This window comes from Jaculus jaculus, chromosome 5, assembly GCF_020740685.1.
Source record: "Jaculus jaculus isolate mJacJac1 chromosome 5, mJacJac1.mat.Y.cur, whole genome shotgun sequence".
Taxonomy (NCBI): Eukaryota; Metazoa; Chordata; class Mammalia; order Rodentia; family Dipodidae; genus Jaculus; species Jaculus jaculus.
Window position 1 is genome coordinate 16,428,849 of NC_059106.1, and position 26,465 is coordinate 16,455,313.

At 44.6% G+C, this 26,465-nt stretch overlaps 1 protein-coding gene across 2 annotated transcripts in view; it reads right to left on the reverse strand.

Annotated features, from left to right (window-relative positions):
- Positions 1–3,822: 3,822 nt before the first annotated feature.
- Positions 3,823–26,465, reverse strand: part of Ccny (cyclin Y) — a 117,495-nt gene continuing 94,852 nt past the window's right edge. For both annotated transcript variants that reach the window (XM_004659725.2, XM_045149812.1), the window contains exons 4-10: positions 24,715–24,815; positions 22,542–22,577; positions 17,518–17,575; positions 17,317–17,436; positions 11,717–11,883; positions 6,618–6,780; positions 3,823–4,489 (exon numbers count right to left, since the gene is read on the reverse strand). In XM_004659725.2, coding sequence (XP_004659782.1) covers positions 4,373–4,489; positions 6,618–6,780; positions 11,717–11,883; positions 17,317–17,436; positions 17,518–17,575; positions 22,542–22,577; positions 24,715–24,815 — 762 coding nt within the window. In that variant the 3' untranslated portion in view covers positions 3,823–4,372. The remainder of the gene's footprint in view (positions 4,490–6,617; positions 6,781–11,716; positions 11,884–17,316; positions 17,437–17,517; positions 17,576–22,541; positions 22,578–24,714; positions 24,816–26,465) is intronic.

A 26,465-nucleotide genomic window follows, 5' to 3' on the forward strand; every position in this document is an offset into this window, starting at 1 on the left:
GGCTTTCAGTCCTGACGTGTTTCCAATGCCTGGCTTGAAGGTTAAGTTACAATCTTTAGCAAAAGGAACAATGTAGGGAAGGCTGAAGTAGACAAGGCCGACTCTTCCCAGAAGCGTGATGACTGTCTGATGAACATGCTGGCTGTTCATCTGTCTGATGTGAAGCGTGCACAGCCCAGCCCTCCGCAGGCCTGTGGGGACGCGGCGTGAGCTGTGCCGCACGTGGTAGTTAGTTCCCGAGCACCAGAACACAGCTGGCAGAGTGGGGGAGTCACATCTCCAACCCTGCAATGCTCGCTCTGAGGGGCGGATCTCTGTGAAGGAACTAGAAAGCACGTGGTCTATCAAGTCCTGGTGCGCAAACCACAGAGGTCAAGTCAAGCGTGCCTGTTTTGGAAGCGCTCGAACTCACGGGGCTAATACACTTCCTCCCACTGCCTCGAGAAGCCTTAGTTCACTCAGCTGCCATGAAACATCAATTAAAAAACTATTTGTAGGCTGGAGAGATGGCTTAGTGGTTAAGGCGCTTGCCTGCCAAGCCTAAGTACTCATGTTTGACTCTCCAGGTCTCATGTAAGCCAGATGCCCAGTGATACACGCACACAAGGGTGCACATGGGCACAAGGGTGACATATGGAGTTTGACTGCAGTGGCTGGAGGCTCAGGCATGCCAATCCTTTCTCTCACATTAAAAAACAAAACAAACAAAAAAAAAGTCAGTCAGTCTGTTGGGCTTGTGTGCGCACATGCACGCAGAAACAGAGGCTGATGTCAGGGGTCCTGCTCAGTTACTTTCCACCTTATTTTTTAGAAACAAGGTCTCTTCTCAAACATGGAGGTCACCGGTTTGGTTAGCTAGCTGGTCAGCAAGCCAAACGGATCCTGTCTCTGCCTCCTCAGTACTGGGATTCCAGGTGTACGCTGGGCCCAGCTTTGACATGGGTGCTGGGTCTGAACCAGGTCCTAATATGCTCCTGCAAAAGAACTTTGCTGGCCAGGCCATCTCTATAGCCCTATTCTTTTGTTTTCGAGACAGTGTTTCCCTATGGAGCTCAGGCTGGCTTGGAACTCGATGTGTATAGTATAGACTTGCCCCAAACCTCACAATCCTCTTGCTTCAGACTCCCAAGTGTTAAAATGTGTTAAAACAACAGGCATGTGGCTAACATGACTGGCAAACCCATTCAATTTTATCTCACCATAATTCAAAAAAAGGAGGCAGACACTATTTTTTCTAGGTATATATTTATTTAACACCTTAAAATGCCTACAATGAACCAGGAATCATATATTGTATTTTAAATTCAAAGCCGTAAAATATGGCCCCAGATCAAAGGTTACCAAAAGCAGCAGGAAAATTCAATCACTCCCAAAGTGTTGCCTTGCATCTCAGGTAAGTAGCAACACCCCCAGAACCAAAGGAACCCGGTGCTGGAGGCTCCCTGCCAAAGGCCAGGGAAGAGTCAGAGGTGGTGGCGAGGCCACGGCCCTGCTCCCCACAGGCAGGGCAGCACAGGGCGAGCCAGGGCTTGCATGGTCTTGTCCTTGCCCTCCAGCTTGGTTTAAAGTGACTCCTTCTTTCCTTTCCCTGCTTTTATTTTCTTTTTTTTTTAAGTAAAACATAATTGATTGGGATGGGGATGTTTACTGTCCCAATGATGATTTGCTATTAAGTAAAACCTAAAATTAAAGTAAATAAACTGGTTTTCTTCATCCATTAATGACAGACAGCGCTCCACTCAAAAACTACACTAAGACCATGGGTTCTTAAATAGCCATCCCGCTGTAACGGCAGGGTGCTAACCACCCTGCAAACAAGTCACAGGTATGTTTATCAACAGGTACTGTACTGTTTTCGTTGTTCATTTTTGTCTTTTTCTTTTGGCAAACTCAGAACAAACCAGAACAAAAAGTCAGTCTTCACCACCATGTAGAAAAATGATTGGAACCTAACGGCATCTACTATATGCCCAGAGCTTCACAATGAAAGCTGAACTCAGAGGTATACTTACAGCAGTTTAAAAAATTTAGCTCAAGAAACAGAACCAGTTACGACAGATTAATAGTAATCAACGAGCAGGTGAAGTTTTCCTATACAGAGGTAGAGTCCAGTGCACAAGGCTTTCAAACAATAGTTAACAGTCTGAACGAACCTGGGCCAGGCTGCATGGAACCGCTGCAGACTTCAGGTTTCGGACTGTATATACACACATACAATAAATAGACTATATACTCTTTTAAAGTAGTTTAATAAACTTCACAAAATAATATCAGGTGCATCGAAGTATTTACATAATTCAATTTTCAATTCTCTCATTCAAACAAAAGGGATAAAAATAAGACCTGCTACAAAGTCAGCAGAGCTTCTTTCCTGAAGTGGACTGGGAAAGTAAGATCTTTTACAGGAGAGGAGGGAATTGACGTCTAAGAGGTATTCTTATTTGGCTAAGAAAATATGTCCCTTTTAAAGTTATAGAGATTAGGGAATATAAAATGACACTTGTACATTTTTAGGCCTCTTCTTAAAGAGTTCTAGATTCAGAGCTTTCATTGAGAAGCTGATTTTCGTTCCCACATGGAGTAAATCAACACAAGTGCAAGGGGCAGGGTTACCTCTGCGCTTTCGGCTTGCTTCTGAGTCTGGGTCAGGACCTGTCTCTGGCCTGCACAGCAACGAGTGCACACGTCACAGCACACGGAACCCTTATGAGCAGTTGTGGCTCAGTGCTCCTGGGATCTTGACATTCTGCACAGCTTCCATTTGCAAAGCATGTGCCACGGACAGAAGGCATGTTGGAGCTGTGACTTTAGCATGTTCAACAAGAATAAACTAAGATCTTCAACACTGCCAAGCTCATGTATAAGGAAGGCAAGACAAAGAACATATGCTGCCATCGGTTTCTGAGACTCAAACACAGAAAACTCAGGAACCACTGTTACTGAGACCTCAAAATAAAGCCCTCAAAACACTGTATGCATAAATGACTCAGAGTCTTAGACTTTAGATCAGTTTTCTTTTTGATTTAGTATCATCAACCCTTTTATTTTACTTGGTAAAAGAGTCTAACAGCTCAAAAGATAACCAGGTACAGTCAGAAATGTTGTGGTCACAATTAACGACCTGTAAGCCTTCAGCCTGCGTAACTTCTCTAAGCACCCACAATGAAAATGCAAGTTGAGTTTTTGTTTTTTATTCAACCATTCTTTGAAAAATACCTCAGGAAATAGTAACATTTACCCTTCAGTGATGTTCCCACTGGAATACCCACCCACCCCACCCACCCCTTTTTTTAACTTTTAGATTTTTAAAAAAATTTTATACAAATAGACTCACTTTGATTTAAAGTAAACATATAAAAGTTGAGAAGAATATTGCTTGCAACAATGGACAAGGAAGAATGACGACCAGGTGGGGAGTCCACACACATGGCTCGTGGCAATGACTTCAGGCAAACCCCAGCCTCCCTGGAGAGTCCTCCAGGACACCCCACTGCAGACCACTGACTTCAGCCTAGCCTGACTTTTGCAACATGCCTTCAGTTCAGCAGAAAAGGAGAAATGGGAGGGAGGAGGGGCTAGGGAGGCACAAACAAACAGATAACAAAAGTAACAGCTGCAGGGAAACTGGAAGGCACAAGCACCCATGTGATCTAGAATTTTCTTGGGGTAAGGAAGGAGGATGAAGAGGGTACTTTTGGTTCAGCACTACAGATCACTTTGCCACTGTTGAAGGTAAGCTGTGTAAAACAAGGTGTAGGGACAAAACAAGCACACCTTACTTGTGAGGAGGAAAGCTCAGAAGACAGCTAGGAAAGTTGCGCAGAGGGAAACAATCAGAACTATTTATTTGGATGTCTGTGCCATGGTGGGTACAAACTATTTATCTCTGCTCTGTGGGACCAAAACCAAACTGTAATCAAAACAAACAAAAAGTCGCCCAAATCCCAAGAAAGCAGCAAGGAGGAATGCAGGAAGTCCTGGGGACAAGTGTGGCACTCCCGACTTTAATACAGTCGACTCTGCCACCTTCCACATGGCTCAGTCTGAGCCTATGCTCAGAGGAGGGCTTAGATACACCCACCGCCCAGCCGGCCTTAGCACAACTTCCCTTCTGCAGGAATAGTCTGTTTCCTCGGCAAAGAAAATACTGTCCACAACGACTGGGAAGGCATGACGCTGGGTTTCTAGAACACTGATCTCATGTCCCTTGAAGCCTGCTGCCTGAGGACACAGTGTGGAGGTGGGGTTCAAGACAGCCTTCTGGGGCCATGAGTTAAAAACAAAGGAAATGAAAACACAAAAGAAACCACCCCAAGTTTGTCTTTTCTCAGACTGAAGGGTGGGGGATGGCGTGGCCTCCAGGGATGTCTGGTTAGGAGATGATGGCTGGGGACCACCGTGGCAGAGTCAGGTTGTCAGCACTTGCTGACCGCTTCCTCGTGGGTCTTCTCAGGTCTTTGTATTTGTCCTCACAGAGGCGAGAGATGGCCTGAGGGGCAAAGGAGACAGCGGTCAGAGCAGGCGCCAGGGAGCCTTGGGAGGCTTCTCCTCTGCCCTGGCCTTTCCATGCCTTGCACACTCAGAGCAGCCAGCTCCAATTCGCTGGACAGACCCTGCCCTACTTTTTCTTTCTTATTTGTGTTCGAACATGCTGGACAACTGTATCTGCTGTGCCACTGCTGGGTTCCTGTACCTTCCTATGGTGTACTGATGGGAATGTGTTGGTGCAAGAGTTAGTGCTGAGATCCGACACAGCTGAATGGACACTGTCATTCAAGATGTGGCAACAGGGCTGGAGAGATGGCTTAGCGGTTAAGCGCTCACCTGTGAAGCCTAAGGACCCCGGTTCGAGGCTTGATTCCCCAGGTCCCACGTTAGCCAGATGCACAAGGGGGCGCACGTGTCTGGAGTTCGTTTGCAGAGGCTGGAAGCCCTGGCGCGCCCATTCTCTCTCTCTCCCTCTATCTGTCTTTCTCTCTGTGTCTGTCACTCTCAAATAAATAAATAAAAAATTAAAAAAAAAAAAGATGTGGCAACAGGCAGCTGGGGGGGGGGGCACACAAAAGGTTCTACTTTGAGGGGCACCAGCGCCCAAGGCTTCCAGGGGACAGACAGGCCAGTCACAGACAGGCTGTAAAGACCATCTGCTGTGCTGGCTGGCTCAGGCTTTAGTCTATAAGCCAATACAAAACTGCCAAAGATTTCAGCAAAACATTTTAAAACCCCAAATTGCATTTTAGAAAAACAATTTAGAAAAAAATTCAGAAAAAATCATTTAGAAAAACATGCAGCAGTATGGAAGATGGGAGGGGAAAGAGAAATGAAACCAAGGACATCCCTGTCCATGAGAACCCTCCCTCATGCACGTTACACATGGTACAAACATCAGATTCTTAAGGGGCAGCTGAGCAGCCATGGTTTTGATCAAATCCCCTTACATGAATGTCCTCCACAACCACGTTCTCTCCCTACAACCAGGATGGATGTAGGATGCTGGAAGGTACCCATGATCCCTCTCCCTCCAGATCTCCTGCCGCGGGGTTAGCTTCCTTCCATTCCTGCATGTGGACAAGCCACCCAACTCAGCACAGACGGCAGGCGGCTTGTGAAGGTGCTCACGCCTGCTCCTACCTTCTATGGTATACTAGCATGTCCAAAAGCCACCTGACCTGTCTACAGATTTGAACATGAGCAATGACAGTGAAATGGCCAGGTTCTGAAGATTCCCTGGAGTCGAGGTTTGATCCCAGCATTAGGCGTCTAGCCTCTTCCACTGTTTTCTTAATGCATTATTTACTTCAGGATCATCTGCTTGGTTAGTGCTACAATCAATCGTAAGAGCTTGTTTCTGATGTTGGTTTCATTCATAACCACTGGCCTGTTAAGACCACCACCACACTGAAGGAGGGGAGGATAGAGTGGGTGGCACAAGGCCTTAGTAAACCCGGGAAAGGACTGGCCTGTCCACCACTTTAGTTGCAGCTGTATGGCTGAAGCCACCATGTTCTGCAGAGACGAAAGTCCAAAGGTACAGAGGCCAGGTCCAGGACATTCTGTGGTCACCAAATGGGGGGATCATAGCAATGATCCTCCTTACCGCTCCGCCTTTCCTGCTGCCCAACAGTAAAATGGGAGGTAAATTGCGCACGAGCGCACTCTCTCTCTCTGTCTCTGTCTCGCTCTGTGATGAGACATGGAAGCCATTCATTCTAAGTGACAGCTCTAAACCTAGACCAACATCTTACCAGTTCCAACTTCAGAAAATTCTTTTAGGAAAAAAATGAAATATAACAAAATAAAAAAGCCCTTTTATAAATTCTCAATTGTTAAGGTTATCTGATAGCTGCTTCCTATAAAAATGCAAATGAGTACTTTTGTGGGCTTATAATTATAAAACTATTATGTACAAAAGCTTGAAAAGATTAATTTCAAAATATAATTCGTGTACATTATGTGAAAATTGCAATCAAGTCTGTTAAAACATGAAGTTGGACAAACAAAGTAAGCGAGCAGAGCTCCATCTGGGACCCGTGCTTACTTCACTGCGCACACGTGCTGGGAGAGGTGGGGTGCACTTGGAATACAGTGCTGTCCTCACGGGGCTGAATCCACCTCACCTCCAGCTTGTGGGCACGATCCCTGCTCAGTGGCTCCAGGGGAAAGCTCAGGTTGTTCGCTTCAGCCAAAGAACGAAGATCGAAGTAATACTTGGCATACACACTGGAAGGAACGTTGATGTTGAACTGTAACAATTCAAGGAACTGTCGCTCCAGCTCATTCCTGCAAAGCAGAACAGTAACCACACTCAGCTACCCAACTACTGGAGACCAGATTCTGGAAAACTGCATCCCCAGGGAGGAAAGCTATCTCATAAACTGCCTGGATGGACACCAGAGGTGCAACATAACCACCACCCAGGCGGGAAAGGTGAATCCACGTCAGCCAGGGCCCAGGAGGAGGAAGTCTGACTGTTGGGAAGACTGGAAGACTCAGGGTGGCTCATCTCCCTGGGACTTGACACAGCCCTGGCCCCATCAAGAGCTGTGACAAAAAAAACTCAAGAGAGACGCCCCAAGGAAAAGATGGCCCCTGGAGATTTAAGGATTAAGCTTTCTCAGTGGCCCTTTCTTGTCTCCTGGGAAGAACGGGATGGTGTTTCAGGGAGAGGTTCCATCTCAGTCCCAGCCTTTAAAGGGGGCAAGTGCACTAACAAGGCTGCCAGGCTACCCACCTTATAGCTTTGGCTGAGGGCCAGGCCCTCACTCAGAACCAGCTGACCAAGAGGCGAGCAGAGGTGGTGCTGACAGTCACCCTGGCAACCCATTCAAATTCTGACGAACACGCAAGGGAATAGCTGAGAACTTCTCATGTCACTTATCATCCAAAGTTGGAACAGGTGTTCACTACTGTGGACGCTGGCTCTGGGCATGAGCACCTGGTGACTCAGCTCACACCACACTGCAACTACAGGCTGTAGTCAGCTTCTCTTATTTGTCTCAGCAAGGACATTTGACTTGCATACTTAGTTGGATTTACCAAGAAGTGAGGAGGAAGTGAGCTGAGGAAGAATAAACTGAGGTGGGAGACCTCTGGCAGAGAGGCACTGAGACTTGAACCAGTGCCATTCGGCCCCTTGCTGTGCTGGGTCCCATCCAACTGTGCCCATATGCCATGTCAAAAATATGCCAGAGGGGCTAGAGAGATGGATTGGTGGTTAAAGCACCTGCCTGTGAAGCCGAAGGACCCATGTTTGATCTCTCTCCAAATCCCATATTAGCCAGACACATGAGGGTGAGCCAAGCGCAAGGTTGCACATGCCCACTAGGTGGGACAAGTGTCTGGAGTTTGACTGCAGTCGCCAAGGCTCTGCCACACCATTTCTCTCTCTCTTAAAAAAAGTTCCAGAGGCAGAGGCCTATGCCCCCATCTCCTAGTGTCAGGACAAGGAGACAGACGCCAAAGAAGTCAGGGAAGGAGGCTTTAGTGAGCAGAAGCTCCTGGGCAAAGAATCACAAAACTTCAGCAAATATACAAAGTAAAGACAAGAAAGGGGAGAGGGAAGGATGTTTGCAACCTGCTGATGAAGACAAGTGAATTGTGTCCAGGTATTTTATTTAAACAGAATATCTTGTTTGTTTCTACACAGCCTAGTAAAATGGGCTGACAGATTCCAAATGCAAATACTATGTGTGTAGAATTTGATATTTCTAAGGAATTTAGTGTCACTTAAAATGATTTTGACTTCAAATGATTATGCTTTATTTAAATGAGATTTAATGTATTAAATATGTGACATTAAAACTTAGGCAAAATTTTAGCAAAGCAAGACCATCAAAAAATGCCATGTCCAGAAGTGGCAAAAAAACTGGGTCAGGAATACCCCATGGGGTAGGCAGTCTGTGGGTGTGCACTGCTGCCTGGTGGCTAAAAGGCATTACTGCAGGGACAACTTGCTCGGTTTTAAATTTGTGCAGGTGGGAAGACATATGTAATCCCAGCACTGGGAAGCTGGGGCAGGAGGATCAGGAGTTCAGTCAGTCTAGCCAATTAAGACAGGATTTGTTAAGTAAAAATAATCTCTGCAATTTTTATTTCCAAGCCAAAGAATATCTTAGAGGGACATCTGATAGTTTGCTGTGTGAAAAATTATCTAACAGAGATAAAACAGTTTTAGTGTCAAATTTACTTATAAGAAATAAATTCTTGGAAACGGGAGATGGCTCAGCAGTTAGAGGCACTTGCTTGTAACACCTACTGGCTCAGGTTCAATTCTCCAGTACCCACATCAAGCCAGATGCACAGAGTGAGGCATGTGTCTGGAGTTTGCTTGTAGTAGCAAGAGGTCCTGGTGCACCCATAAACACACATGCACACACACACGCACACTTCCTACTAAAATAATTTTAAAAAATTGTAAATATACAAAGAGCTTATTTCAGAAGTACCTGTTGTAGTAGCTCAATACTAATTACACAGACCAACTTACAAACAGAACTATGCTGGACCACAGCCCCCTTCACAGTGAATTCCCGCCTCCCTATATAGATAACTGGGCTTACTTCAGCTCCACGGATGGAGCACAGACCTGACGTATCTCTGTGAGAGATGTGTATAGCCAGGTTCACAGCTGTCACTCACACCCATCCCAACACAGGCAGCAGGAAGTACCTGCTGGGGCAGGGCACACAAATGGATAATCAAGCAGCACTGTGCACAGAACGGAATAGTATCATAAATCCAGTCTTGATAAAACACAAGCAGCAGGCATCTAGGGAGGGACAGAGGTTCTCACGTTCTCATCTACCACATAACACTCAGATACATCATTTGTTTTCTGCTCATTTGGGATTCCTTGGGCTACATGTGAAAATGGCTTTCACAGCATTATAAACAAAACACACACACACAAAACCTGCAAAATATAATTTTTACAGCTTATAAAAAGGCCTGTGAGGTCTGTGGGAAAGGCTCAGCTGGTGTTTGCCATGCAAACATGAGAGCCTGAGAGGTCCTGAAATGGCCTGAGTTTGATCACCAGCACCCATGTAAAAAGCTGGGTACCCCCTTTTCATCTCTCATGGTCTTCACAATGTTTTCTATGTCCCACAGTTTTCTGCTGACAGGACATTAAATCATAGTGGATCAAGGTCTACCCTGATGACTCCATTTTAACTGAATGATCTCTTCCCAACTTGCAAACACCTTTCTCCATTAGGCTCCATTCTAAGACAATGGGGATTAGGACTTCATGTGTGAAAGTGGCTGAGTGGGCACTGTTCAGTCACCAGAACTGTCTTCTGGCCTTGGTTATTTGAACCTTCACTATCCCTGGAATTCCAAAGAACCTACCATTCCTACTCTCATATCTTTTTATTTAGAGAGGGAGAGTGACAAATTAAGAGATGAAGAATACAAGGCTCGCCACAGCAGAAGGCTAGTGCAAACCAGTTACCCCACTGCCATGCAGCTGACAGTATGAGCGAGACTGTAAGGATCAGAAAGCTCCCCACTTGGGCAAGTGGTTGCAGCACTGCGTACCTCTCTCAGCATCCGGAGAAGTGCGAACAGTGAGCACACATCACACCCTGTTGACAGAGCGTGAACTTGAAATACCCAACAATCTACAAGTGTAACCATGCCTCAGCATCTGACACTCGTTCTGTTGTGTGGTGCTGAGAACGGAACCCAGGGCTTTGTGCAAATGCTCAACCACTAAGCTACATCCTGACCCTGCCTTAAAGTTTTAAGTAGGAAAGTTCACTTTGACAACACTAGCTGCAGGCTGAGAATACCTCTAGCGCTCTCCACTCTCCATTTCTCCTGTTCTCTGGCTTAGCGCTTTTTTTCCTGTCAGCAGTGGGATATGACTGAAGCAAGGATTTAGGGGCTAGTCTGCCTTCAGCAGGAGTTTCTTCTAAGTGGATCCAGGGTGTTCCTCTGTGGTCTTAGAGAACTGGAGCCCCTCCATCCACAACAACTGGCTCTACACAAACAGAAAGGGACAACCAGAAAGTCACTCCTTTTTTGGAGTGAAAGTTAGGACCAAATAATACCAGGAGCTGATGAAAGAATAAGAAACCCAAGCCAAGGTTTATCAACCACCATTACACCCAAGTACCCATCAGAATAAAGCACTTTCCAAATAAAGACGTCTTTGTAGCTCCTTCAACTTTGGAACATGGTCAAGAGCTTTCTCCTGTGAGATCACTGTGACTAAAAACCTCATGATTTTCTTATTATAGGATAAAGAACCACAGAGCCAGGAAGGGCCCACAGGCTCTCTGCAGCTAGAGCCCCCAAGCAAGAGGGTGCTTCAAGGGATCCCATTAAACAAGGCGCAGGAAGCAGAAGTAGGAAGGTCTGCAATCTGGCAAGGATCCAGGACCAGTGTGTCATGTGCCTGCGGCCTGGGGACTCCTTGACACTGGCAGCAGACTCAGGCTTTGTGAAGATCCTACAACACAGGATCATTGGCCCAGGAACATGGATGTGGTGACTTCCTGCACAAAGCCTCCTTAGGGAGATTTGCTCAAGACCAGCTGTCAAAAGTGACTACAAACTGCAGAACTCCAGGTGTCTCTTGTGGTTGAATGCTTCAACATCCCCTTTCCTTATCCCAGTGTGCTTTGACTCAGATCCCAGGCACCTGTCTGCAGATCTCCTACTAGGAATCCTCATAGACTCGAGGGGCCAAGCCAGCTGGGAAACCCTCACATGGTTGGGGGAGGCAGGTGGGCAGTCCTCCCTGCCCCAAAGGTGTTTCACTGGGCTGGGGGAAGACAAACCTTGGTGACACAAGGCTGATTTTCAGCAACAGAACAAGCCAGAGTGACAGCAGGGAAAGCCCTCTGCAGCTGATCAGTAACAGACCCTAGCTTCTGGGCTCAGGCTTATTGTCCCCACAGGAGCTGTGGGAGAGTAAAGCTTTGTCACCGGCCTGCTGTGAGAGGAAAGGCTGAATGTCAACTCTCAATATGCTGGCTTCACCTTTCCCATTAACGCCCAAAGCTATTTGCCTATAATTGATCTCAGTAAGCGCTTTCATAAAACAGGCAGTGCTACCCAGATCTGCTCCTGCTCCCCAACAATGAGAGACATCGACAGCTGCAATTCCACAGCCACAGCAAAGCCATCCATTCCCATTCCACATGGCGCACACCACGCAGAGGAGGTGTGGCCCCTTTCCAGGCAGTCCTAAGGATATGTCCCCACTCACATGTCCTCCACCGTGATGTCTTTCAGGATCTGGCAGTAATCCACGTTCCACACGGCCTGGTCATCCCACACCTTGGAGGCCAGCAGGATCGCCCCAAGAACAATGCGCTTCCAGTTAGCTGGGCAGATATCGATCTCTGCGTACGTCAAAAGCCTTTCAAGGTAGACCTGGGGAGACACGAGTAGGAAGCCAGAGCTAAACGCCTTTGGTCTTTTCCACACAGGTGACCTTGCATTACTTGACTCTAGCAGTCTTTAAACAGGGATTGCCAGAAAATACTTATTTCTAAAAGGCTCAGAGTCCAATGAGTGTGTCTAAGATCAGGCTGGAAATCACAGGCCATAACCACAAAGATGCAGCTGATCTTACAAAGACTCTGAAACATGCACAAACCAAGAGGCAACTCCCTACCAGCTACTGTATCAATAGCAATCCCATAAATGTTCCGACAATGAAAAGGATGTAAAAGCACAACCATGTATTTCTACTCAATTTTTTCACTTGATGGCCAAGAAGCTTTCAACCTCTAAGTGTTTTAAGTTGAACTTTGGAATAATTGTAGGTTACATGTGGCTGCTGATAAACGTGTTTTTTGTGACTGTAATGAAATGCACAACATGACACCACCACAGCATTTTCAGCTGCAGTCCTGCAGCATTAAGTACACTCAGTGTTCTGCAACCACTGTCACTATTCACCTGCAAAATGTTTCACAGCCCCAAGCTGAAACTACACAGGTGCTGAGTACTGAGCACGTCCCCCATGTCCTCCCTCTCCAGCCCCTGCAAGCACAGTTGTATTTCTTGCCTCTACAAATATGACTGTCCTAGGTATTTCATGAAGGTGAAATCTTTCAATATTTGTCTTCTTGTAATTGGTTGATTTCATGTAGCATGTCTTCAGGTTTTATCCATGCTATAGCAAAACTTAAGGTATTTCCTTCCTTTTCAAGGCCAAGTACCATCCCACTGCTTGCACACATACATCTCATTTTGTTTATTACGCACCTGCCAATAGCCATTTAGGTTCCAGAAAGCAGCAGCACCCAAATCAGACATGCTACAAGGATGAGTGACTTGCAATTTCAATGACTGTGGAGAGCTTGGAATGCAACACATACACAGCCAAATCATCTTGGGTTATCTTGAGTGGCCCCTTTTTATATTTTCTTTATTTATATGAGAGAAATAATCAGATGGGGGAGGGGAGAATGGGCATGCCAGGGCTTCTAGCCACTGCAAACAAACTCCAGATGCATGTGTGACCTTGTACATCTGGCTTTATGTGGGTACTGGGAATCAAACCTGGATCCTTTGGCTGTGCAGGCAAGTGCCTTAAGTACTGAGTCATCTCTCCAGCCCAGATGAGCCCTTTTAATGATGACTGATCACCCACCTTTGTATCTGGCCTAACATCGTATGACTACTAAGGAAATCCTTTTGGATTATAGAACAGAGAACCAGGTTCCACCAACCTGAAAGCTAACAATGTCATCAGATAGCATCTGAGGCCTACAACAGATATTCCCACTTTGCTGTGACCAGCCTACCTGAAGTTTCTGATGTATTTGAAGAGTGAGTACTGCCCTGATATATGAACCCTTGTTCTGTAACCATAAAAATATCATAAAACTGTTATCCTGTTGGAACATGGACGGGGTAACCTATATCTGTACCCAGGTTATATAGTCATTCATATGTGGGTCCAGAATAAATAATTTCAATAAAATTATTCCATTTGAAGTGAGAGCTATATTACCTTCTTTTGGATACTGTGAATAATGCTATGAACACTGAGGTACACATATAAGTCTGTGCTTTTGACCTGGGAACCCAGGTTGGCAGAAGCAAGCAACCTGACCTGTGCTCCATGGTAAATGGGAAGCAGTCCCCAGCACCTGGCATAGTCCAAATAGGGGAGGAGTCTTCAGCCAATGTGGCCAGCAACAGAAGGCAGGTCCTAGCATCTGGCCCATCCACCCAACCCATTTGGGGGAGTTCACCCAGCACGACATCAGTCTTCTACTGGAAGCTCCGCTCAGGGTCACAAGTGGAGCACAGACGGTCATTTTCAGCTAGGTATACCGGATCCACTAGTAAGAGAGGAGCTGAGCACTAACACGACTTAGCTTCAACAGCTACAAGAAACACATCTCCAGTGAAGTGACCTTTAGGAGTTCCCACAGAATAGAAAGGGAAGGAATACTACCAAACTTACTCTGCAAGACAATGTTAGCCTGATACCCAAACCAGATAAAGACAGCAGCATCAAAAACAAACAAACAAACAAAAACCCAAAACACACACAAATGAAGGAAAGGGAAAGGGAAGGGGAAGGGGAAAGGGAAGGGAGAAAGGAAGGAAGGAAGGAAGGAAGGAAAAAAAACTATAGGGCTAGAAGGATGGTTCTGGGGTTAAGGGGTTTGCCTGCAAAGCCAGAGAACCCTGATTTGATTCCCCAGGACCCATGTTAGCCAGATGCACAAGTGGGAGCGTGTGTCTGAAGTTTGTTTGCGGTGGATGGAGGTCCTAGCACGCCTATTCTCTCTCTCTCTCCCTCTTTCTCTGTCAAATAAATAAATAAAAATAAAATATGAAAAAAAAAAACTACAGACCAATTATATTCAAAAATCCTCAGTAAAATACTTGCAAACAGAATTCAAGAATAACAAGTAGGCTTCACCCAGGGATGCAAAGTTTAGCCCAACACACATGCAAACTAATAAATAATAATTCAGCACATAAACTTTAGGGACAGAAATCATATAGTCATCTCTGAATATACAGAAAAGGTACTTGATGAAAGAAGTTCTGGAAAAACAAGCAACAGATGGAGCATAACTCAAAATGACAAACCTATAGCCTACAGCATATCACACATGGAAAAACAGAACATTTTTCCTAAAACTGAGAACAACACAAGGATGCCCACTGTGTCTACTCTTTTTTAAAAAAATATGTTTTATTTATTTGACAAAGAAGAAGAGAAAGAGAGAGAGAGACAATATATGAATGCGCCAGGGCCTACAGCCACTGCAAATAAACTCCAGACATGTGTGCCCCTTGTGCATTTGGAGAAGGATCCAAGACCTGCCCAAGGCTCACACGGAGCAGAACAGAGTCTGGGGCATCTTGAAGGCCTCTTACCCTGCTTAAAGATAGAGATAGGTTGAATGGACAGAAAGGGCAAGGAAAAGTAGATCTGGAATGTTCTCTTTGCTAGGTTTGACCCACTGTGGAGAACTCACAGGGCGAAGACATGTGCTTTCAAATATTTGGGAAGGAACCTTCTGGAAGTGCTCTTGCCCACAGTTATCAACAGTGACTTCAGGCAGGGACTATATGCTGGTGGGTTTGTCAGGGAGGCAGAGTAGGATGAAGGGTAGAGAAATGGAAGGAAGGAAGGAAGAATGAGGAGGGAAGAGAAGACAGGAAAACCCTCAGACTACAAGCAGAGAGGTTTTACACAAGAATCTCCTTACTTTCCACAGAATAAGAACAGTATCCTGTGAACCACACTGAAAGTAGAAAACACTCGGCCTATCTAAGCCTTCCAGCTTTGCAATTAATGGAAAATGGAGGCTGTGAAACAATGCTCCCCCCACATCCTGAGACCATGAGCTGGACAAATCTCTATAAAAAATTATTCCCACTGGCTCAGGCAGAAAGGTGACTATAAAATTTACTAGTAAATATACCAGACAATGATTAAAAGATTAAAAAAAAATCACAGCCAACATATTCATCTGTAACAGGGATGAATGGAAGACAGAGACATCACAGCACATTGCATCTGAGGGAAAGCAGTTACTATATGGAGGTGGGCCACATACAGTATGTGCTCCTTGCTTGCATGATTCAGAACCTGCTGGTAAAGCTGTATCCAGGGTCAGCAGTAATTTCCTTGGTAAACTCCTACTTGGGCATTTCAATTCTCTGTCAAGTAAAATAATATACAATTCATTTTCTAAATAGTATCTATAGAAATTGCTAATGGGACACTGTTGTTTAATTAAATTTTCACATTACATTCATGTGGAAAGGACAGGACATCCCAAGGAGTCTCTAGAGAGATCAGAGTAATGACAACTGTTGGGTTCAGAGAGCACTGAACTGAGCCAGGAACAGAAGAGCACTCTGGGTAGGAGATCGATAACGAATACAGACAAAATTCCAACTTTGTTGAAATTACTCCAGTGTGATGTTAAAGAATTATGGTGTGCAAACACAGAGCAGTTTCCTTCTAGCTGGCAGGGCATCGTCTTACCACTGTGTGGCTCATCAGTCAAGGGTATAAGGCCAGGCTCACAGGAAGAAGTGCTGCTTCACTGAATTCCCCACCAAGGCCCAACCCAGGCTACAGCCCATGACATACAGTTCAGCAGCTGTTGACACACTGTTTTGGGGATGAGAGTAATTACCCTAAGTCTTAACATTCAACAACATGTACAAATTCTAACTTCTGCTATCAAAATCCAAACCATTTTTAAAGTTTTATTTATTTATTTGAGAGAGAAAAAAAGAAGAATGAGAATGAACACATCAGAGCCTGTAGCCATTGCAAACAAGTTCCAGACACATGTGCCACACCTTGTGCATCTGGCTGTACATGGATACTGGAGAATCAAACTTGGGTCCTTAGGCTTTGGAGGCAAGTAAGTAAGTACCTTAGCAGCTAAGCCATCTCCTCAGCCCTCCAAAAAAAAATGTTTGAAGAAATTAATAACTTCCTATTAATAAAAATTTCTGTAATTTTCCATTTGGATCCTTGGAATCTAATATTGATACTTCAGAATTTTCCAATAACCACTTGGGATATAGCTTAGAAGTAAAATGACTGCCTAGCATCAGGTCTGTGGGCTCAAGCCCCAGATATATTTAATTTTATTTTGTTTTCTCCATTTTCTCTCCCCTCTCCCTCCTTTCTTCACTCCTCTTCCCTCCTATGTTGGAAGATTTCTCTGTTGCCCAGGGTTCAAGTAAACATCCTGCCTCAGCCTCTCAAGTAAGCCAGGACTGCAGGGGCATGCCACCACATGCAGCTAAATTTCTGTTTTGTTTTGTTTTTACAGGGCTCAGTTTGTGGTATTTTACTACAGCAGCAAGTCCACACACCTCTGAAGGCTTCCCCCATGGGCTAAAGTAAAAGTGGCAGTCACAGACTTTACTTTCCTTGGAGCATCTTGGGAACTCCTTCCAACACAGGCTTCAAACAGGACACATGTGCTACGTCTACGTGCTCTCCACAGACTACACCCACCTTGTGTCACACATGGCTCATTCATTTCTTCTTAGGGGTGAGACTGTGCTAGGGAGTGAACAAGGACAGCGCACGTAGGAAGAGGACGCTCTTGGTCCTTGTGACTACCTCCCAGCCCCAAGTGACACATTAGCACTGAGTGGCTCTGAATGACTTCAAGGATGACTTTGGGTGGGGATTGCGAAAGAGATGCTACACAGTCTTATCTGGGACATCCATCCACTCTTCTCCCAGAAGACACTGAAGCTTCTTCCACCAATTGCCCCAGGGTCACCAGATAAGGAGTTATTGCTCTTCCTGCCCCGTCCACACCCGTGGTTACCGGGAGGGAAGGCACTCACCAGGGTGACAATGGCACATTCGGCAGTCAGCTGAGCAGCACTGAACAGTGTGCGGACGAACCGGTAAATCTGCTTCTGCTCTGGGTTGTGTCTGTCATAATCTGGTGGCACTTCGGATTTCTAGGAAAAGGACAGTTTTCAGGTGGCTGCAACTGATAGGAGTACAAGAGAGACAAATAATTTCACAAAACCTGAGATTACCGAAAGAGGGTGAAGGTTTTCATCAAAAATATCTAAGAGCATCCTTCCATCCGGGTCCCTGGGAGGCAAAACAACAGAAAATGGTTTACTTTCTATAGTTTGAGACTCCCTCCAAATAAAAGGAAAACACACTTTCATTCAACTGTATTTCAAAAGACAGAAGCAGTGCTCAAGTTCTAAGATGCTGCTGGGTATAGCTGTTCTTAGGTTCAATATTTAATCATTTTGCCTGGACAGCCCATGCTAATGGTTATGAACCAAAACATTTTCTGACCCTTCTAACTTTTCAGATTAGCATACAGAGTAATGGTGTCCTCATGGCATCTATATATATTCTATGTCATCATATTCTGCTCTTAGTCACTGCCCTCCTCTGCTGTCATCTCCCATTCACCCTGCTGCTCTGGCAGGCTCCATTCCTACTCCAGTTAGTCCTCTGGTTTGCCCCTCCCCCTTCAATTTCTTACGTGTGCAGGTTTGAATGTATATGGATAACTGAGGCAAAGTCAGGTATCTTCATCAATAGCTCCCCACTTTGTTTTTGAGAGAGGCTCTCTCACTGAACCTGGTGTTCATGGATCTGGCGAGACTAGCTAGCTAGCAAGTCCTGAGACTCCTCCTAGCTCTGCCTCCATCGCACTGGGATTACAGGTGCACAGGCTACTGTACTGGCTTTCAAGTGAATGCTGAATACTGAAATTCAGGTTCCCCTGCTTGAGCAGCAAGCACCTTACCAACTAAGCCATTTCCCCAACCCGACTGCTGTCTTCTTATCACAGGTATTCCATTACACTATTTTCACCGCCCTTAAGATCACTTCCTGTCCTCTCATGATCCCCCTATGCCTTTTCAAGTGAACCACATCTAAGAGGAAAAGTTAAATTTTTGTGCACATTTTATTTCTCAACACAAGTCAGCAATACCGTGGTGGATGTTGAGAAGCATTCTGTGAACAGAAGAGGCCCTGGAGACCTGACCAGTCTGATATGGTGACAGCAGAACACACCTTTACCATTCAACATCAGGTCATTAAGTAACCAGAGGTGACAGGTAGCAAGGTTTCCTGTAAGAATCAGTGTATCTATACAGAGTCATTTCCAGGCTGGCGAATGCAGAGGACTGTTTATGGGGGAGGGGCAATGTCCTCATACACTGTGGAACTGAATATGGGGGCTGTGAAAAATTTGGCCATAGTAAAAGTTTTCTGAAGATGCAATGGCCAAAAATCACTTTCAAAATCAAGGGGCAATGAATTCAGGGTGTTTTGGGCAGTGCTCACCCAGGCTCCACCACGCAACTTCACTGCAGCCTTGGTTCTGAGCCGCAGCACGCGCACCCGCACTGTGCATGCCGTGGCACCACACAGCACCAGAGCATGCAGCCTGAGACAGGCGGTGGCTCAGGTTCAGCTGTTAGCAAAAGCAAGGGTTTTGCTGTACAAACCAAGTTTCCTGTTCTTGCAAACATAATGGTTTAACTGTAGAAAACAAAGACCTTGAATATTTTCCTACTATTGTTCCTCAGTGTATAAGTATTGAATTAGTATACCTTTGTATTGTAACATTAGCATGCTTGATTTTAAAATTACTGTTTGAATTGCTGACTTTAGTTTCATAATGAAACAAATTGTTCAATGGGAGCTAGGAAGATGCATGGCAGTTAAAGGCACTTGCTTGCAAAACTTGTGGCACTGATCAATTCCCAAGCCACCCACATACGAGACACAAAATGTGGTGCAAGAGTCTGGTGTTCATTCACAGGGGCAAGAGGCCCTGGCATGCCCACACACAAATGAATAAATAAAATATTAAAAAAATCTTTCAATGCATTTAGGCTGGGGATTAGAACAGAGTTCCTAGTAATTTCTGAAATGCCTCTAAACATACTTTTGCCATTTTTCACCCTACATTTATGTGGTGTTCTCAGTGTTGATCATAAAAGCAGAATCTTGACCACTTGGAAAACTGCTGGAGCGTCTAAGCTGCTGCTCAAATATTCAGCCAAGTGCGTCATTCCCTGATTTCCTGCATTTATCTACACTAGCCCAGGAGCAGGGTCTAGGCAAACTGACACCGAGAAGGGCTCAGCCCCACAGCAGACAGCTCCTTCTGCATGCCTTAGTCAGTAGATTCCTCTACCTTCTTCTACAAGATGCTCCAAGGCCTGGCCTAGCACCCCACTTCCACTAACTCAAGAAGGGCCCTGTTCAATTTTCCCAATGAAAGCCCTCAAAGAAAGGGGTCTGGGGGTATGGTTCAGCTAGTAGAGGGTTTGTGTACTATGCACCCATGAAGCCCTGGGTTTGATCCCCGACACTGCAAAAACCAGACATGGTGGTCGCATATGTTTGCAATACCAGCACCCAGGAGGTGGAGACAGGAGGATCCCAGAATTTGGTAGCTAGCTTGTCTAGGTAAACTGGTGAACTCTGCATTTAGTGAGACACCCTGTCTCAAATGAAATGGTAGAGAAAGAATGAAATGAAGAAGTGAGAGAGAGAAGGAAGGAAGGAAGGAGGGAGGGAAGGAAGGCAGGCAGGCAGGCAAACTAAATGAGCTGAAGAACTTGAGCTGTAAACTCTGAGAAACGTCCATGCATCCCATATTGGGCACCATCTGCCAGCACAGCCAGCAGGAAGGGGCTGTCCTATAGGCTGCGCAAGACAGAGTCTGCACAACCATGCTCTGCTAGGGGAGGGAGGAGCAGGTTTCCACCTCCACATTAACCACACCACTGCTCCCATTTCCACACACTTTTGTTGTTGTTGTTGTTTTGAAGTAAGTTCTCACTCTATCCCAGGCTGACCCGTAACTCACTCTGTAGCCCAGGCTGCCCTTAAACTAAAGACAATTCTCCTCCCTCAACCTCCCAAGTTCTGGAATTAAAGGTGCATGCCACCACACCTGGCTTACTTCCGCTCACTTTCCTTCATTTTTTCCTCAGGAGAGCAATGCGATTGATGGCCTAATTGATAGATTGGTCTCAATTTCTGCTTTCCCAATTTAGTGGTTGCACAATCTTAAGGTATGACTGAGCATCTCTGTGCTCAATTTCCTTATCTGTAAAATGGATATGACACCAATATCACACTTCATGGAGTGTAGAGATTAAAACTAAATTAGATAATTCACATAAAGACTGATGACAGAACTCTGAGAAGCATTTAATACAGAATCACTGCCTATGGTTAAACTGTCTTTAGGATCTTAAATGTCTGAGAATGGAAAAATCCAGGCTTTGGGTATGTTTCAGTAGTAGACAGCAAGCTTTGCCTCCATGTAACTATGGTTCTAGCTCCAGTAACACAGCAGAAATCACCAAAAGAAAAATTGAAAATGTCCTGAAGCAGCTCATGGGAGATGAGTGTCAAAGCACGTCTGAGGTTCATTACTGATACTACATGTTGTTTAAGGCTCAGTGTTTCCAGTCTGAAGGTGTATTACAGAAATAACAAGACTAAATTTGAATTTGTTACTTGAGTTCAAGTTTCAAAACTGTACCACAAACTCAAGCACCATGGTATGCACAAATCAGTTACAATACAGAAATACTGCATTGTGGAAAACATCTTCCAGATGTTTGTGTCAGAAAGCATTAGGTTTTTCCAAAACGCGGCTCCCAGGAAGCTGCCACTCACTCTTCATTCCACGGCCTTCTCACAGCTGTCTCTCCACTTCTGTATAAACGGAGATGTTTGTGGAATCACTCTTTGAGATCCATCTTTCATGTGGCAACTGCCTATTCTAAACTAGTTTTGTACTTGCTTACTCATATCAAATTAATCAGTGAATTATGACTGCAGTAAGAGTGACTTTTGTTCTCATGAAAACCAAGAGGATACTTTGGAAAAATTCAATCAAAGGAAATCACTAAAAATAAAATTGCTGCAAATTTGATAAGGTCAAAACCTGAATGATTCTATCCTCAATGCCTGAAAACAGCACCAAGATTCTTCACTACTGGGGAAAAGACACTTGCAAAGGACAGACTACAGAAGTGGCTTCAGGTCACAGATCTAAAGAGAAAGTCTTGATATTGAACTGAAGCAAACTGGGAAATGAAAGCAGTCTTTTACATTTTATATTCAATGAACGGTTTATGGCAGGGCTGGATAGATAGCTTAGCCGTTAAGGCACTTGCCTATGAAATCTATGGACCCAGGTTCAATTCCCCAGTATCCACGTATGCCAGATACCCAACGTGGCACATGTGTCTGGAATTTTTTTTGCAGTGGTTACAGACAACCGTTTTCTCTATCTGCCTTTGTTTCTTAAATAAACAAACAGAACATTTTTTAAATGTCTAAGGTAGTTTTTAATTCCTTGTTTTCTGAGGGTGAGGGAAGGTATGTATGATACATGTGTACATGTGTACAGATGCACATACCCATCTGCACTTTGTTCCAATACAGTCTAAATCTGGAGCTCACACCATTCTACAGTAAGACTGGCTGGCCAGCAAACTCCCGTGAGTCTCCTAGCCCCGCCCTCCACGCCTCGCCCAGCTGCCAGGCAACAGGGCTACAAGCATGTGCGGCCATGCACAGCTTTTTACATGGGGGTGCTGGCGATGAAACTCATGCTATCATGCTTGCACAGCAAGCACTCTTACCCACCTCTCCAGCTCCTTATTCTATTTCAACTGACTTTTCAAATAAGCTAAACTATTGTCAGACACTTTTACTAGAAATGGGCTTCTGCTATGTTAAAATAGTTTGTGTTTTATAGGTCAAAATGGCCTTACGTGAATTTGAGCTATAAACCTAACATGTATAAAATAAAAGAATGATTAAATAAATCACACAGGAAACAAGGAGCGAGGAGGAAGCAGAGCCTTCTCTATAAGCCTGTCCTAACATAAAACTGCCATAAACTGCATCCCTTAGGCCCAGAAATTTGGCACCTACCTGGGAAGGGGTGGGGAACTGGTAAATTTTATTACCTTTACAAGTTCTATGAAAATCTAAGTTAAGAATATAAAATTCAAAAGTTGAAGCAACTGGAGTAGAAAAAGCATCCACATACCTGTTTTTGATGTGGTAGTAAATTGCAAGAGCTACGCTGTAAAATAGAACACAGGAGTTCATGTTTTACATTAAAAAAAAAAAGACCATTCACCATTTTATACAGGGTTGGTGATCAGCTGCAGCATCAATTTAAATTTAGCTGAAAGGCCAACATTCCATTGGAACAGTCCCATTTCAATTCAGAATGTTAATCAGGAAACACACTCAAAATTTAATCATTCTGGTGTTTACTCCAAGGAATTATTAAATCTATTCTAAGCAGTAGAACAGTACAACATCAAGAGATGTTTAGAAACAACTTTTATTCTAATAGAAATTTTAAACTTTCCTCACTTGAAAAGTACAGGGCACTATGTAAAGGTGGTATGAACTAAATCCCTTTAGAAATCTCCAAATCACTGCCTACTCATTTAGCAAATGAGTAGTTTCTTTAGAACTACTAGAAAAAATGACTGACACAAACAGCAGTTGCTGTAAACCAACACCTTCTTAACAAACTACAGAGCTTAGCCACTCACTTCCTCAGACTGTGCCATTTCTTTAACACTACCTTAAAATTCTATTTTAATTTTTAAAAGATCTGAACAGTTACATTTCCTCCCCTTCTATTTCTTTTCTAAAATAATGTCTTTGTAATAAAAATATAATATATACATCATAGAAAGCATAAAGAGAAAAGAATCAGCTTGAAGGAGAAGCTGGCAGCTCTCTTTCTGGGCTCTTCAGAGCTTCAGCAGGCTTCAAGAGGCACATAAATCCCAGATCCTCAGGGCTTTCAGTTTCATTCTACAAACTTTAAGGATTTAATCTAGAAAGTACTTCCAAGAGGCTCTGTACCACCCAGATGAGGTCACCCAGATAACTGCACTCCTCCCAGCTGTGGGGCAACCACTGGGTTTATGACCTCTGGCCACTACTTCGTCTCTAAATGCTGGCAATGAAGGAAGAGAGCCCATGTAGCAGACACCTCCAGCATGTGGCCTCAGCTTCCTTCTTCCACCTATACTGGACACTGACCACGGAAGCAGGGCATGACTCCCACACACAGTCCTGAATGGTGCTTCTAAATCTGAAATTGGTTCATGAAAATATAATATGTCATATTTAGAAATTTCAACACTTCACGTGCTAATGGCAACTGTTACTAAATACCTACTTTGTGTGAGTGTGTGTGCACGTGTGTGCAATCATGTGCACATGCATGCGGAGGTGAAATGGCAAATGTAGGTGTGGTGCCATCAACCTCTTTGAGACAGAGTCTCACCAAGTCATTTAAACTGGGACCCTCCTGTACCTGCTCCCATGCTATCTCACAGGCACATGTCACCACACCAGGCGTTTTTACATGGACTCTGGGGGTCAAATTCAGGTCTGCATCTCGCAAGCAAAGCACCTTAGTGGCTGAGCTATCTCCCCAGGTTTTAAAAGTGTACTTTCTTAAATAAGCACAGACACAAAAGTCCCAGACCTTTTAGTCAGGCTGCTCACCACATACCTCAACACATCAAGCTGTCTAAGATCCCTGCCAGGAATGGCCGCTGTCACACTAATGACAGAGCCATTACAGAGAAAACCAGTGGTTGTTGCCTCTTAAAATAAGGAAAGTGAATCCTGTAAAGTATAAAGATTTGACTCAGATTACCCCTTCCTCATGGTGAAGTCCATTTTAAAATAATGAACTGTGGGGAGGGAGGGAATTACCATGGGATATATTTTATAATCATGGAAAATGTTAATAAAAATAAAAATAAAAAATAAAATAATGAACTGAGGCCCCATGCAGAAGGGCCCTGGCCAAATCCTCCCAGTTACTGAGAAGTAAGCCCTGACTGTCCAGGCCAGCATGTCCCTGCCCAGCTATAGCTGGAGTATTAGGGTCTCATTTCATGGACAAGGCAAAATATCAGCAGTGTTGTGCTGAGATGGCTTCAGTCAGAAGAGAAAGATTAAACAATGTACACAAAATAAAATACATTTTAATCATTTACACTTAAAATAATAAAAAATGCTGGTCCATGTCATAAGTATGCACAAATATTCTAAACACCTTATATCTTAACTATCACCACCAGTTTTCACAAAGATTCCAAGTTACCTCCCTCCTACCATTGCTAGATGCCACAAGCCACTAGCTACTCATAGAGGGGTAAAGGAACAAGGTCTGCACATACCACTTGATGGTGTATTTGAGGTTGGGTTGGCTGACAGTGCTGTCATCTAGGAAGATAGTGGAGCAGGAACTGTACTTCCTTGCCGTGTGTCCTGGAGGATGCTGGGAAACAAGAAGACTGCAGTTACATATGGCTCAAGTCTCCCTAGCAGCAGCATCTTGTCAGAGAGCAGACTGCAGAGGGGCAAGAGAGGAAGCAGAGGCACACCGTGAGCTCCCACCACTGCAGGTCTGTACCGTGCAGTGTGCTGCTCGCCTCTTAAGCACTAAGATCTCTGCACCCATTTCTCAAGGTGCACAGTTGGCTGAGGGGCCACAGAAAATTCAGCCCAGGTTAATTATAATCTCACAAATGAAAGTGTTCTTTTTCTTAGGGAGAATGTATCTGAAGGGTGAGTCTGGCAACTCTGCAAGGATGCGCACAAATGACTTCAGGGAGCATGCCTGTACACTGAGGCCTGGTTCTTTTATACCTGTGCAAATTCTTGAGTTCTGTGGAGAACTGAACTGTAGCACTGTGAATGCGTTCTAAAAGGTAATGGTGAAGAAAACAGAATTTAAATTGTACAACGGTGACAGACACTACCATTTTGTAATGAAATCAGACGAACTCAGACAAACTGAATGGAGACGCCGAATCTGAGGTAGGAATAAAGGGAGCTTCCATCAGGCAGGACACAGTTCCCACAGATTGCTCATTAGACACCAGCAAACACACAGCAGGGAATCCACAGTCCCTGCAGGTAACCCAAACATCACCACCAGTGAGGACCAGAAGGCGTGACCTGCCTGCATAAGATACTATACGCTACATTTTGCCTATAAATGCTGAGTTAAATCCTACTGATATCCCCAATGAGAAATACTCTGCTAAAAAGTCACATGGCCCTCTGCTCACCAGGGTCAAGGTTATGAAGACACCGAAGGCCTGAGTATCGATACCAGGCTAGAGGGCACCAAGGACGTACCACTTTTGTGTTACCTGTGATCATGGGCTGAAAAAAGATGTCACAGATGACATGATGGGGCCACGTGACACCTCTGATTAATGTGGCAATTAATTAAAAAGCTGTTTAGCTTAAGTTCTTGAGTTAAATGAGAACAGTTTCAGGAAATGGTAGAGTTTGTGAGGGCAAGGGATATGATATGTGCAGGTTACTCCAAAGTAATTCAGAAAAATCACACAAGTAATCAGAGGATAGATAAGCAGACCATGACAAGCACTGCACCACTAATGCGTCCAGGTAAGAGCGCATCAGAGTGTTCCATACTGTTACTACACTGCTCTAAGTCTGACTATTTTCAAAACAAAAATTTTAAAAAGTACAAAATGTCCAAAAAGGGCCTATAACATGGTACAGGGACTGAGAGTTTGTGTTTACTTACTCAGAAACAAGATTCCAACATCACAAAGACTGGAATTTCAGACACGGTGTCTCCCAGGAAACTGTTGCAAATTTCCCAATTTGAATCCTGGGACTTAGGTGGCTTAACAAGGACAGCTCAGTTTTCAAAATGATCCTCCACAAAGGCAAGACTCCTGCAGCTGTCATGGATTTATATAGATATTACACAGCTCAAGTATCCTGGCCTTTGTGCCTCGTAAGTACAGGCAACAAGTGAAGAGAAGGGAGGGAGAAAGAGGACATAGGAAAGGAACCCTCGGGCTGAGGGTGTGGCTCAGAGGCAAAGCATGCCCTTCATACACAAGGCCTTTGGTTGCATTCTTAGCACAGAAAGATAGAAACAGAG